Source organism: Lytechinus variegatus, chromosome 2, assembly GCF_018143015.1.
Source record: "Lytechinus variegatus isolate NC3 chromosome 2, Lvar_3.0, whole genome shotgun sequence".
Taxonomy (NCBI): Eukaryota; Metazoa; Echinodermata; class Echinoidea; order Temnopleuroida; family Toxopneustidae; genus Lytechinus; species Lytechinus variegatus.
Window position 1 is genome coordinate 81,815,482 of NC_054741.1, and position 13,987 is coordinate 81,829,468.

At 35.0% G+C, this 13,987-nt stretch overlaps 1 protein-coding gene across 1 annotated transcript in view; it reads right to left on the reverse strand.

Annotated features, from left to right (window-relative positions):
• Positions 1 to 519: 519 nt before the first annotated feature.
• Positions 520 to 13,987, reverse strand: part of LOC121406978 (solute carrier family 13 member 5-like) — a 15,380-nt gene continuing 1,912 nt past the window's right edge. Inside the window, exons 3-13 of the mRNA XM_041597850.1 lie at positions 13,105 to 13,364; positions 12,624 to 12,750; positions 11,573 to 11,730; positions 11,174 to 11,374; positions 7,932 to 8,030; positions 7,052 to 7,168; positions 5,482 to 5,582; positions 4,477 to 4,592; positions 3,501 to 3,662; positions 2,038 to 2,175; positions 520 to 1,331 (exon numbers count right to left, since the gene is read on the reverse strand). Of these exons, the coding sequence (XP_041453784.1) occupies positions 1,140 to 1,331; positions 2,038 to 2,175; positions 3,501 to 3,662; positions 4,477 to 4,592; positions 5,482 to 5,582; positions 7,052 to 7,168; positions 7,932 to 8,030; positions 11,174 to 11,374; positions 11,573 to 11,730; positions 12,624 to 12,750; positions 13,105 to 13,364 (1,671 nt within the window). The 3' untranslated portion in view covers positions 520 to 1,139. The remainder of the gene's footprint in view (positions 1,332 to 2,037; positions 2,176 to 3,500; positions 3,663 to 4,476; positions 4,593 to 5,481; positions 5,583 to 7,051; positions 7,169 to 7,931; positions 8,031 to 11,173; positions 11,375 to 11,572; positions 11,731 to 12,623; positions 12,751 to 13,104; positions 13,365 to 13,987) is intronic.

Consider the following 13,987-nt stretch of genomic DNA (forward strand, 5'->3'; position numbering starts at 1 on the left):
TTAAATAACTATAACCCGTAGGGTTCCCTTTCAATCTACATGTATGTGACTTTACAAAAAATAATATACATGTAATACAGAATAGTAAAATACAACTTTATATTTGTTGAAGGTCACAATGCATTAGAATCAAACATAGAATCAGGATTTAAGAAAAAAGGGAAAAGTTGTATTTTAAATTACATGTGTAGAGATAAACACTCCCGATTCTTCTACAGTATTTTAACATCATGTGCCTCTCATCACTGTGATATTAAATCATGACAAATCAGGGCAGGAGAGTCTGAATGTCAGGCTATCAATTGCTTGTAATCAAGCACACATATGACAAACCAGATGATTGTATTAATCATAATTGCAGATATATATATATATATATGGCATATGTTTATTTCATATATGTGCATGTATATATTTATATATTTAAGAACCATACAATCTATACATCCCAAAAGAATATCAAAAATAGAGTTTGCACAACAAGTTTGAGAGGTGATTTTTTTTTTTCTTATCTGTAAAAACTGAACTTGCATTGGAAGGGGTTCTTTATTCTGCTTTTATATGGTATGCCATTTGTTACAATTCTGTAATCATGGAATGTGCCATTTCTTGAATATATGGAAAAGACAGAATGGAAGTAAAACCTTGCAAAATGTAGTGGGGTCTTTTAGCCAAACATCTCCAATTCTTTTTAATAAAATATGTTTTGAAGTTTTACTCAGTTCATCCTCAAAACAATTGGCCATTTTCTACTGACAACAAATTTGTTAAAGTTTCATGTTTATAATTTACCTTCATGTTTATCAGGATTGCGCATTCTATGATCCGCATATCAACAAATGACACATCTTTTTAAAGAGGATTAATAATGTTTTCTATTCACATATCATAGAGCAACAAAAATATCATTACTCCTCAAACTTGAGTTTAGTAATTCTTTTGAGGGCTTTATGAAGAAACATAACAAAATCTTGTATGTTTTTCGTATACATATATTATATTTAAGGAAATCAAGAAATAATGTGAAAGCAAAACATATCATTAGTATATGCTTCATTTCATAGTTCTCTTTATAGCTACTCTACTTGATTATGGACTTCTCTTTTATAAGCGCCATTTAGCATGCTCAAGTCTACTAGTCAAGTTAGTGTGACATAGTCGGCAGTTGTCATGTTAAGGGTTGTTGACATAGAATTGTTTGATAAACACACAGCATTGTTCCCAGCCCAGGTTGGGTAGTTGAAGACATCAAAGACCAGTATACCCATGGAGTTGATTAGAAGGTTGACTACAATGATACCGATCACATTCATCCCAACACCTGCTTTCATCTGGGGTTGATAAAGGAAAATACTATCATCATCATTGTCACCATATCTTTCTTCTTTTGTAAAGACAATTCAATGTACACTAAAACACAATTTGGAGAGAGTCACATGAATGCTTATTAAAAAAATAATCCAAGGGTCTTCTCTTCAGTATCCTAACAGCAGTGATATGATAAAATGGTGAGATATCTTAGTTAATAGTACTATAAAATATTTGAAAATTAGATGAAATTGTTGGTTACTTTGTAGAAATAAATGAAAAGATAAATACCAGTTGTGGTTACAATCTCAAAATGAGTTCGAACAGAATCCAATTAATTTACAACCAATGTGTTTGTATGTATACCGGTAAATAAAAAATCTGTGCCAAAAAGCTCTGGAAGAAAATGCGTAATTGCCGAGAAATAAGCAAAATAAGCACAGAATTCCATCAAAGGTCTGGTATTTTTGGAAGCAATAGTAATACACTGTCCCACATAACCCCCATGTGTGCTTTTCTGTTTTAGTGATCATCAGAATTATTGATTTTGAGCTAAGATTTCATGATTTTGGAAAGATAATTTAACATTAATGAATAAGATTTACATGCATGATAATATTTTGACAATAACCTTGATTTAAAAGACTTTCTCATGAAAGAATTGTTTGCTGCAACTACTGTCCTTTACCTTTGATGTATAGAGGTTGACTGACCTTTAATGAAACTTACCATATCTTGAACAGTGAGGGAGCCGTAGGATAGTGCAATAGCATTACAGGGCGAGGCTATAGGCAACATGAATGCATAGGCACTAGAGATAGCCGCTGGTATCATGATGTATAGAGGATTCATGCACATACGTTCAGCCTAGTATAACAAAAGAAAAATAAGAACTACTCTAAAGTTTTCAGTACTTGATAATATCTTGACGATCTTAATTTCAATTTTTAAAAATTTGAGGTTGAGTTTCTTCTACAATTAATGTGATTGATTGGACAAATATATTCAGGATATGTTTGTGATGTTAATGATGATATAGGCATCTTGATCAACACTAAGTTAAACACACTCTTACCTATTCTTCTGTTACAATATCTAATATATTTATTTCATCACCATTTTGACAAAACGTCCCACGTGATGAACCGTTTTTTGTCTCGCCTGCATAGCAGAGTGAGACTATAGGTGCCGCTTTTCCAACAATGAAATCTTAACCAAGGTAAAGTTTTTGAAATTTCATCATAACTTAGAAAGTATATAGACCTAGTTCATGAAACTTGGATATCAGGGTAATCAAGTAATACTGAACATCCTTTTAGTTTTTTAGGTCACATGACAAGGTCAAAGGTCATTTAGGGTCAATGAACTTGGACTATGTTGGGGGAGTCGATATTGAAATCGTAACCAAGGTTAAGTTTTTGAAATGTCGTCATCACTTAGAAAGTATATGGACCTAGTTCGTGGAACTTAGATAAAAGGGTATTGGTGTATTATTAAAGATCCTTCCTGAGTTTCAGGACATATGACACAGGTCAAAGGTTAATAAGGGTCAATGAATTTTGGCCATTTTGGGGGTATTCGTGGAATTGTCATCATAACTTTAAAAGTTTATGGATCTAGTTCATGAAACTTTGGACATAAGAACAACCATGAATCTCTGAATATCATGTGCGAGTGTTAGATCACATGACCAAGATCAAATGTCATTTAAGGTCAATGGACTCGATGTGGCCGTGTTAGGAGTATTTGTCGAATTGGCATCATCACTTAAAAAGATTATGGATCTAGCTCATGAAACATAGACATAAGGGTAATCAAGTATGGATGATTGTTTTTTGCACGCGTCATAGGTCACATGATCATGGTAAAAGGTCATTTTGGGTCAATAGACATTATACTTTACTATAATATTAGTGTTTTCTTTTGTGAATAATTATTAATAGCTGTTTTGGAAGCCAGCGCTGCTGCTATATCAAATCGTGTAATGCAGGCAAGACTACCAGAGGCGTTCGACTTGTTTTTTTTTCATTTTGGCCTCTTGAAATACTTTGTAAATATGGTTATGATTTATTATTCAAGACATCTTGAAAAGCAGAACAATTTAAAAATAGGCAAGAAAATTTACATTAAAAATGTGCAGTACTAATATATAATACAGAGCTTACTGCTGCAAAGATATTTTTTATACTGACCAAAGCAGCAAGAATTGGCAAGAAGATCGTTGCTGCAGCAAAATTACTGGTAAACTCTGTGAAAGAACAGATGATAATGGTGATGATGAGAACAAAGACCCACGGAGGTAAGACATCTAACACCTGTAATTGATCGGCTAACCAATCAGAGAGACCAGATTTCTATGTGAAGGCAAAATGGATTTAAAAAAAGAGAAAGGGGTAGAAAGAAGAATGAGTATCTCTGATGATATATTCACTGCACAAATATAACCACTTTTTTTACCACAATTTTTGAGAAACAATGAGTCAAACGTTAAAGTACAATTATTTAAATTCCTACTTACTTGCAGTATATACCAAAACACCTCATTGGTTTGTAAATGCTGAGATGACATGTGAGTTTAACGCAAATTCATCAATGAGATCATAAGTTAAATGCAATGTCTACACTTTTAGTCTCATTTAATTCTTTGTGATATATCCTATTAATGGCCTCTGAAAACAAATGTAGACCTATTCTCATCCTCTTCATAATGTCCAATTGAAAAATTGATTTTTTTTTAAAGTACATGTATATTATGTGATGGATGTGTTTGCATATGACATCACAAATTAAGGTGCAAGGTAAATATGGCCGAGGTAAAAATGGCAGAGGTAAAGATGGCAGATGTAAAGATGGGAGCGATAAAAATGGCAAGGGTAAAAATGGCAGATGTAAAAATGGCAGAGGTGAAAATGGCAGAGGTAATGTATTTCTGCTTTTATTTAAACCAACTCTGACCATTATCATCCTGTAGTTGATATTTCTAACGTGCCTTTTCCATGAGATACAAAGTGCTCTGAAATGCCATCGCTGGCTGGCATAAAGGCGATAAATATATATACAAACCATCTAAACCTTGTGAATACTGATTTACTTTTCTTCTCGGGAGCTGTGTAAAAGTTTGTTATGACTCTAAGGTACAACGATTGATAAACCAATTAATCGTCTCACCTCTGTACCTTTAGCCAGAGCAAAGCCTCCACCAATTAGGAGAATGATGTTCCATGGTAACTGCCTTTGAACAGTCTTCCAGTCAAGAAGGGCATCCCGAGATTTAGGTTTTCCATCTATCATTTAATGAAAGACATTATATATGCTAATTTATTTATATCATTTTTATTCAGGAATCCAGAACAAAAATATTAAGCCAAGACTGCATTTGATGATCCTCCTACTTTAGATGAAAGGGATCCATTAACTGGGTCATATATTGAAGGGAGACCAGTAATCTAATGCACTATTTGTATTAGAGTAGGGGGAAACTGCGATGTAGTGGTCCATCTGTATTCCCCCAATCAGTTATATCAGGAGGAGAGACCTGTCGGTCATAGTGCATTCAGTTTGCTTTTTGCCTCCCAGGCACAGGTGACACCAAAATAAATAGTAATGATAATGATGATGAGAATCTTGATGATAATAATAAATCATGATAATTACTGTGGTATGACTTTCTAAGGATTTGAGGTGGAAATACCAACATTGATACCACATGATAACAGGTACCTCTCTTGCAGCCTCCAGCTCAAGATCTGCATGACCAAGGTTTTGGTAGTTTTCTATCCGTTTCCTGAAATAATTCCTTTTCAATGATTTTTACTCCAGGGGGATTTATCACTGAGAATTCATTTATTTCACTGTGCTTCCTCCAAAAGCATGATCTGACGAATATGGTGTTGTCTTACATACCATATGCAACTTGGGATTTAACATGTTAGGTCACCAAAATCTTAATTTGCAAAACACCACCCAGAACAAGTACCCCATAATCCTTGTCATTGACCAAGAGACAATTATAAAAGCCACCATTGATTGTTTCTTGAATTTTACTGATTCCGACTCTGAAAATTTCAATCTCTCTATATCACTTTCAAGTTGTATCTATATAAGTTCAGGAAATGGGTATGTTAATTACCTTACATCCGTTTTATGTTGAAGATAGACTGTCAAATAACATACCATTATCTGTCCTAAAGTTTCTCAAGAACCAAGGTGGGTAGGCGGGGAAGATGAATAGAAGTAAGACAACGATGGTAACAGCAGTCCCATCTGACAGATATCTATGGAAAGAGACAAGTCAAATTATCACAACTGACTTGACTTCACAAACCACCAAATGTTGGACTGATCTATATTTTAGAGATGCTATTTCATACCACGCTTCGAATATTAATCCTGTTGAGAAAAAAATGTTTGTGTTTATACAACTCATACAAAGATTCTTGGCATTTGATTGGTTCAAAGCCATAAAATATTTGATCCATTTTGTGCTGCATGCAAATCTTATTTTCCATTGCTCGCCGACCGTGCATTTTTTATTTTTCCATTGCATGGTTGAGCTCTCTCCCTCTGTGTGTCAGGGTGAGCATGTGTATGTATGTACGTTTTGTTTTTGTGTGTTTCTGAGGCTGACTGCGCACTGAGAATCATTAATGAAAGCACGTTCCAAAAGAATTAAAATTCCATCTGCTTCTGAACTTTTTCATTCTAATTTGTCAAACAACACAATCTAGAAGAGTCGTTGTATGAATAAAATGATGCATGTCTTCATTCGTCCATTATGCAACCTATCCACTCTCGTTGAGGCTCTGTTCAATCCATCGCCCTCAGCCTTATGGCTTCATGCAATGGATTGAACAGAGCCTCAACTCGAGTGCATGCATCATTTGTATGATATTCACAAGTGTTTAAGCAACAAGTAACAAACTATTCACCCAACATTCATGATGTGACTCATAATGAGGGCTTGGTAGGATCCAAGCACTATAAAATGCTAAAGTTCACTGAGTTCTCGTATCAAAAACTATTAAGCAGCATAGGCCTACATTTTTTTTTTAGGTGGTCTCGCTTGATACAGCAAAATAATTGAAACCATACATATGAACACGGGTTTATACTCAATATTCTCAAATAATCTAAAGCTAATTCTCATGGAATAAAGGGAGCATTGAAACTGTTTATGTACATTGTCACCACAGGGAGGTTTGTTGATCAATACACCTATGCCATTTATGTTTACAAGAAATAATGTCCACAAATGTCATGTCAATATATTTTATAATATTGTTTTGGATTTTACAATAATTTTTAAATCTGGCCATCTTGTAAAGTTTATTTACTATTGCAAAAATAGATTGAAACTCATTTTACACATACGTATAACCTCAAAGTTTCAGGCTATTATGAAATGGATGTATCATGGTAATAATTTGTGCTTTAACATTAGAATTGACCTTTGTGTGTATTTACAGGTTCATTGAACCAAGCATATCAGTATCACAAATATCAAACCGAGGCATGGGACTTGGAAACAATATTTTATTGAAGTATTTATTCGACTCTATCAACGCTCCAATAATTAAATAGAAGATATATGCAAATATAGGAAGCAGTTTATACGATCTATAAAAATGAAGTGTCAACTCATAATGATGTCAATGGTGACATGCCCTTCCATGGCTATGAAAGTTACCCTAGGCAAGGAGATTTACCCTGGGGTTGGAAAGTTACCCTGGAATTGGAAAGTTACCCTGGAATTGGAAAGATGCCAGACCATCCTGAGAATCCGGGAATGAATTTAGGGTTTCTAAACAACCACATCAGGGCCAGTAGAAGAAAATGAAGCAAGACTGCAATCTGACCCCATCTAGAAGGTAGACAGACATTACAAATAGTTATTATTTCTTAGTAACATTCCAATTTAATTGATCGTTCATCATAATCCCCCTTTTCCCTTTTCTCAATCACCATCAACATACCGGCATCATACCATAATTATCATCATCATCACCATCATCATTACCATCAACATCATCATCAACATCATCATCACCTGCATCATTAGTATCATTATCATCATTTTCATTGCCACTCTGATTTTGATGGTTAATATCACACTGCCTGTCCCAATCTTCCTGATCATTATTATCTCCTTAATTTATGTTTTTTTTTTGCATGCCGGATGAGCTCCACGTCATTTTATTTATTTGTGGGCCGATTTTGATTTTTTTTCTGTCTTGTAGAGCTTCATGAGGTTCACCAAACTTCTTCACAGAAATTTGAAATTTTGATTAGAAGATTATTTATGCTAATTTATATGAAATTTAGTCGCACATCACAAAAAAATGTTTTTTTTATATCATTTCTTCATCAATTTCAATTCTGTTCAATTAATGTCGCCAATATAATTCACTACAATGTCAACTAGGCTGCAATTAAAAATTGTGTTAAAATTTGTTGCAAGATGCCAGATGAGCTCCACGTCATCGATGTGCTAGTTAAACTTAAAACATACTTAAAGATAATTTTCCCGATAAGGTAGATTAATGTTCAAATTAATGGCTTCCAAATGCTATAAAATGATATTTAAAAATCTTGCCCTTTGTAAAGATTGCGGTTAAAGTTCTTACGTCCATGGTCCAAGTTTTTTATATTCTTGCTTTATGACATTTCTTGCAGCCTTCTCTTCTTCCTTTGTAGCCATGTCTCCTCCATTATTTCTGCTGCTCCTGAAAGGTAGATTTGTTGAAATAAAATTAACAAAATATTTCTATTCCTCCTGAGGAAGTGTGTTATTGCATTATGACAGTGACTGTATTGTCATACTTATATCATGTACCTTCAAGTTAATGATGCAGTAAATGACGACACAAATCGCTATTATAAAATAATGAAAATACAGTGTTTTTATTTTAAAAAAGTAACCATTGGTCAAATTAGGTCAACTTTGTCTGGAACATGTGGTTTATTGTTGTCAAATATGTTTACTTCTTTACGAAGTACTCATCAATTCTAATTTGACACCCAGTTTGCTTAATTGCATCAACATCGTCACAGAGGTAAACCATCTCAGTTTTTTCAGCATTCATTTGTTTTCGTCATCACCAAGTTTAATGAAATGCTGTTCACTCTCTAGTCTGTCTTACTATAATTTTTGGTGAGCGTATCATTCATCTCCTACATGCCCTACCTTATTTACACAACCACCTTCCATGTTATAACCATTGCAAGATCATTAAGAACATTAATATCATGTTAAATATATTGCTGCAAGTTTATCAAGGATGTGCTTGAAGAGAGATTTTTGGTATAGACCTGGTAGTGTCTATACATTGTCACAAAAAGTATGTAGAAGAGATCAGATTTCATTTCAACTTGCAGCTAGTGTAAAAAAATCCCTGATGGAACCAAAACTTACAGTAAGCCTGGTTTCTTATTTTACAAACCAAAATTTGATAAAGGTAACTTCGTACTCTCTCCTTGCAACAGAACTCTGTAACCCTTGACGGTAATGATGACGTAAACAAGGTGTCAAATTAAAGATAATGAATTAACTCATTATTTGGGTAAATACATTACAAGAATAATAGCCATTCCCATCCCTCCACTGCATACTTTTTCTTCCTATTCCTCTCTCTCTTTTTTCATTTTTTTTATTCGTCCTTTCCATGTTAGTTTTCTTTCAACCCCCCTTTTTATATGTTCTTTCTTCAAGTTTATTTTGGTTTTTCTTGAAACTTCTCCTTTTGCTCTTCATTCCTTTCCTCTTCATTTCTATGTCATGTTCTTTTACGTTTAACTTTCTTGTTCCCTGCCATTTTTCCCCTTTCCATTTCTCTATTTCTTAAATCACTTAAACCTGCACGACCGGTATGAAAATCACCCTTATTTTCATCACTACTTTTACTGATATCGACCCTCACCTAAATCCAATAAACATGAATTGGAGCCACAACCAGCAAAATATGAGATTTACTAGGGTGCACGGAACTGACCAAAACATCCAGCTCGCAAATGTGAATCCTGCCTCGTCCCCATAAAAGCTTGAAAAATAGAAGATAAGCAAGCATAAGTATTGAAAATAGACAAACAGCCCATACCAAAACATACTATTTATTTATTTGAATTTATTTTTACAGGATAAAATATGATCAACACAGTTGTTTTACACAGTCCTGATACAACAGGTTTTAAGAATGATTATAAAAGTCGTCAATTATATATCAAACAGATGATAAAACAGTGAAATAATTATTTTATATTACAAAATGAAAAAAAAAATTCATGATAGGAAATTACAAGATAACAATAAATTACTGTTGAATAATAAATTAAAACAAAGTACATAAAATCCAGTAGAAAATAGACAAATATTTAAAAAAAGAGAGCTAAAGTGTGTCTAATAAAGGAGAGATGAGCTTCACACAAAAAAAAATCATAGGAATCAGTTCTCTCTCTTTCACACACACACATACACAAACATATATATATATATATATATATATATATATATATATATTGGGAGAATTCTATCCTTGTATACAGAATGCTTGATGTCCTTCACTGTAAGAGCTTTGAATAATAACACAAGTTCACACGGTTGCCTGTAGGTTCATCAGATTTATTGCAACTCAGAGTTTTACCGCACCTTGCAAAGGTTGCGTGAAAATCTTAATAGCAATAAATCTGATAAACCTACAGTCAAACCATGTGAACTTTTTTTATTATTAAATTATAGAAAACAAAATTGAAGAAGATTACAACTATTGAATATTGTATTGCAAAGGCAAAAAGAAGCCAAGTATCGATCCGGACACCCCACCCCCCATCCTTCAAAATTTCGTTCTTATTGATGTTTTGTTGGATTTTTCTCTTTTAATTCAAATATTTTTTGTTATTGGGGTAGACTTAGTCTTAAAGAAAGCTGAGGGACGACAAAACGAGAGGGATCTATGTAAGATAGGCAAATTAAAAACAGTCTTGATGTATAGGAGAGTGTGCACGCTATTGGATGAGGTGACAAGTAAGTGGGTGTGCGTATGTGAGTGTGTTGGTTGATGAATGGGGTGGGTGTGAGTGTGACTTAGCGAGTGTTAGGTGAGGGATAGGGTGTGGGTGTGTGTGTTGGTTGATGAATGGGGTGGGTGTGAGTGTGACTTGGTGGGTGCTAGGTAAGGAATAGGGTGTGGGTGTGTGTTGTGGGTTGATAAATGGGGTGGGTGTGAGTGTTGGGTGAGGGATAGGGTGTGGTTGTGTGTTGGTTGGTTGATGAATGGGGTGGGTGTGAGTGTTAGGTGAGGGATAGGGTTTGTGTGTGTGTTGTTGGTTGATAAATTGGGTGGGTGTGAGGTGAGGGATAGGGTGTGTGTGTGTGTTGTTGGTTGATAAATGGGGTGGGTGTGAGTGTTAGGTGAGGGATAGGGTGTGGGTGTGTGTTGGTTGATGAATGGGGTGGGAGTGAGTGTTAGGTGAGGGATAGGGTGTGTGTGTGTGTTGTTGGTTGATAAATGGGGTGGGTGTGAGTGTTAGGTGAGGGATAGGGTGTTGGTGTGTGTTGTTGGTTGATTTGGAGCAATAGGGTGGATGTGAAAGTCAGTTAGCAAATACTGTGTGTGGGAGAGGGTTTGTGTGTATATGTGTAATGTATCACGAGTCTCTGAAGATGATGGCAGCCATGGGTGTACGAAACGTGGCGGATCACAAGCTTTTTATAACTGTTTAATACCTCTCAAATCTCGCTATGTGATGGGCTGATGATATTCAGTAGCTTATCTGATTTTGATATGATAATATCATTATGACATAAGATCGTTGATGCATGGAATCCGAAGTCTATAGGTGGGTCCGCCACTGTGATGGAAATCATACTTACTCATCAACCAGTCCAGCAATGACTACAGTAGATCCTGTTCCTGTCAAGGTAGCTGTGCCTCCTATGTTAGCTGCATAGGCTACACACAGCAGCAACCCCTTACACATTTTTCTTTCTTCCTCGGTCATTGTCTCATAGTCAATTTGATCGCTATACTCATTCGAGATATCCTTGCTCTTTGCCTTTTCATCCAATAAGTCCCTAGGTTAAGAGGAAACACAAAGTGGTATCGACGTTGCTCATTTCCTTCAAACATGAACATATTTACTAATGCTAAAGTTACAACGTAAGGTTATTTACTTTAGACATTTAAAAATAGTATTCACCGTAAGTAGTACGAGAGAAGATATATCCTTTAGAAAAAAAAATCACCTATTAAGCAAAAAGCATCCGAGTTACCTTTCATTGAAGTCTTCCACATCACTTTGTTCATTCTTATCCAGAGCAGTTTGCGTTTGACAAGTGAATGAAATTTTGTCAGTCTCCATTTCTCTCTTATTATCCGCAACCTCAAAGTATACTACTGATTGGATTTGGACATTCCTTTTCCTCTTGAGCTATGAAATGTAAATTAAACAAATATATATATATACATGTATATATTTGTTATTTTCAAGGGCTGTCACGTTTTAAAGCTTTGCTTTTGTGATGACCCCTGTAACCATTCATTATTGTGTAACAGAAAATACCACTCAAATTGTTTATCTATGTATGATATATATTTGATGATTTATATACAAAATTATTGTTCAATATATTGATGTCAAATTTTAGATATTTATTTTCTTGTCCAATTTTTGTTATGCAAAATGTTGCAAAAACCAAATGAAATAAAATGAAAATTCTTGTGATGCATCATTGCATTGTGTTTATGAAATGTCAGTGTTGCTTATAAAGGAAGACTGTGAATCGGAGTAAAGAAATGACGGTCGATCAATTTTATGTAATATTATTGCCATCATTGTTGTTACTATTTTTGTTGATGTAGGTAATTATAGATGTTGATGATGGTATTAAATGGTGCTAATGATAATATTAACACTATAGTTATCGGGGGTCAATCCAGGATTTTTAAAGGGGGGGGCACATTTTCCTGAGGAAAAAAATGATAAGCAAATAAAAAGGTTTTCAACCAAAAATAAAGGACATTTCGTCCACGAAAAAAAATGACAGGCCAAAAAAAAAGAAAGAAGAAAAAAGGTCTTCACTCAAACGGGCACACTCATGTTTTAAGGGCATTTTTACATTGCAAATTTTAATTGTGCCTCTTAACGGGGGAGAGGGGGGGGGGGCACGGGCTGGCAGTGTCCCCCTGATCCGTCAGTGATTGATTTCATTATCATTGCATTCTTGTCATTATCAGCAACATCATCCAAATGCGCATCCTCATCATCATTCTTGTGTCACTAGCATCATTATTATCATCGACATCAAACATGACAAAACTCACATTTCTTCTTTGATCTATAAGTTGCATCGCGACTGACTGAGCTATAGGCACTACCATGGCAGCGGTGGCAGTGTTACTCATCCACATTGACAAGAAAGCTGTCACCAACATTAAACCGAGCATCAGCCTGAAAGAGAGAGAAAGAGATTGTGTGAAATCTTGTGGCAGGCTTTCGTTGAGAGGGAATGACGGGAGTAGAAATAGATGGTTAGATAGCGACAGCGAGTGTGAGAGAAAATTTCCTTCAATTGAGTTAAGGGTCTGAATTTGCAACCTAAAATGACTTTTGTACTGATAGCCTTTGCGTAGATATAAATTGTTGATGAAAGTTTTGTTCAGGGTTTGTGCATGTAGACTAGGTGATTATGATGGAACGTGGAACTGAGATGGGTGTGTGGGGAGGACTGTGGGTGGATGTGATGGTTTAGTTCCAGACAATCATATCTTGAATTTGTGCTGGATGTTACCATGTAAACCTCACCTTCTTGGTTTAGACCCAATGAGAAGCAGAACACCTAGGGCAAATCTTCTATGGACTTTCCAATGCTCAATGGTCACTGCAACGATAAGCCCACCAATGAATAAAGTGTCCTGTAAGTAGTTCCTGCAGACATCATCTGAGTCCTGGATCCCAAGCAGCGGATAGAGGATGATGGGGAGAAGGGATGTGATAGCTATAGGTAGGATCTCAAATACCCAGTAGACCGCCATGATTATAATTACAAAGGCGCCCTTCGAAGGCTGCAAAAGAGCAGAAAGTGATAGAAATAAATCGATCTGCTTATAGCTTGTGGTCGTCAATTCAAAGTTAAATCCACATTTCTTAATGATCTAATTCCATTACAAAGAAAAAAAAGAGAAAGGAAGGGGCAACTTTGCCCTTTGATTTTCAAAAAAGTAAAAAAAAAAATGGGGAACCCTTATCCCCCCAAAAAGTAAGGTATGAAAATGAGAGGTCGATAGTCTGTATAACATTTTGATTTGTATATCGATCCTCGTTTTGGATGAAGGAGGGGTTAAGAACAAATGTCAAAGAATTTCAGCAAGCCATTTAAATACTCTTTTTTTAAATCCCATGTTCCATGGTTTCATAGCACTTTTCTACTGTTATAAACGTATATTTGCATTTGATATCATTAAGTACTTCCTTTCTCTGAAAAACAAAATATTGTAAAGGGGACTATGCACAGCCAATCTGGATTTATTTTGAATCCTTAGAATTTACAGAGTCTTCATTTTGTACGTCCTTGCTGATCACGCCTATTCAGATATTGCAATAAATTTGGGTTATTCATTTTATTTACAGTGAGAAACTTTAAATGTTTTAATTGTTTATTACATTTGATTATTCCTACACATATTTA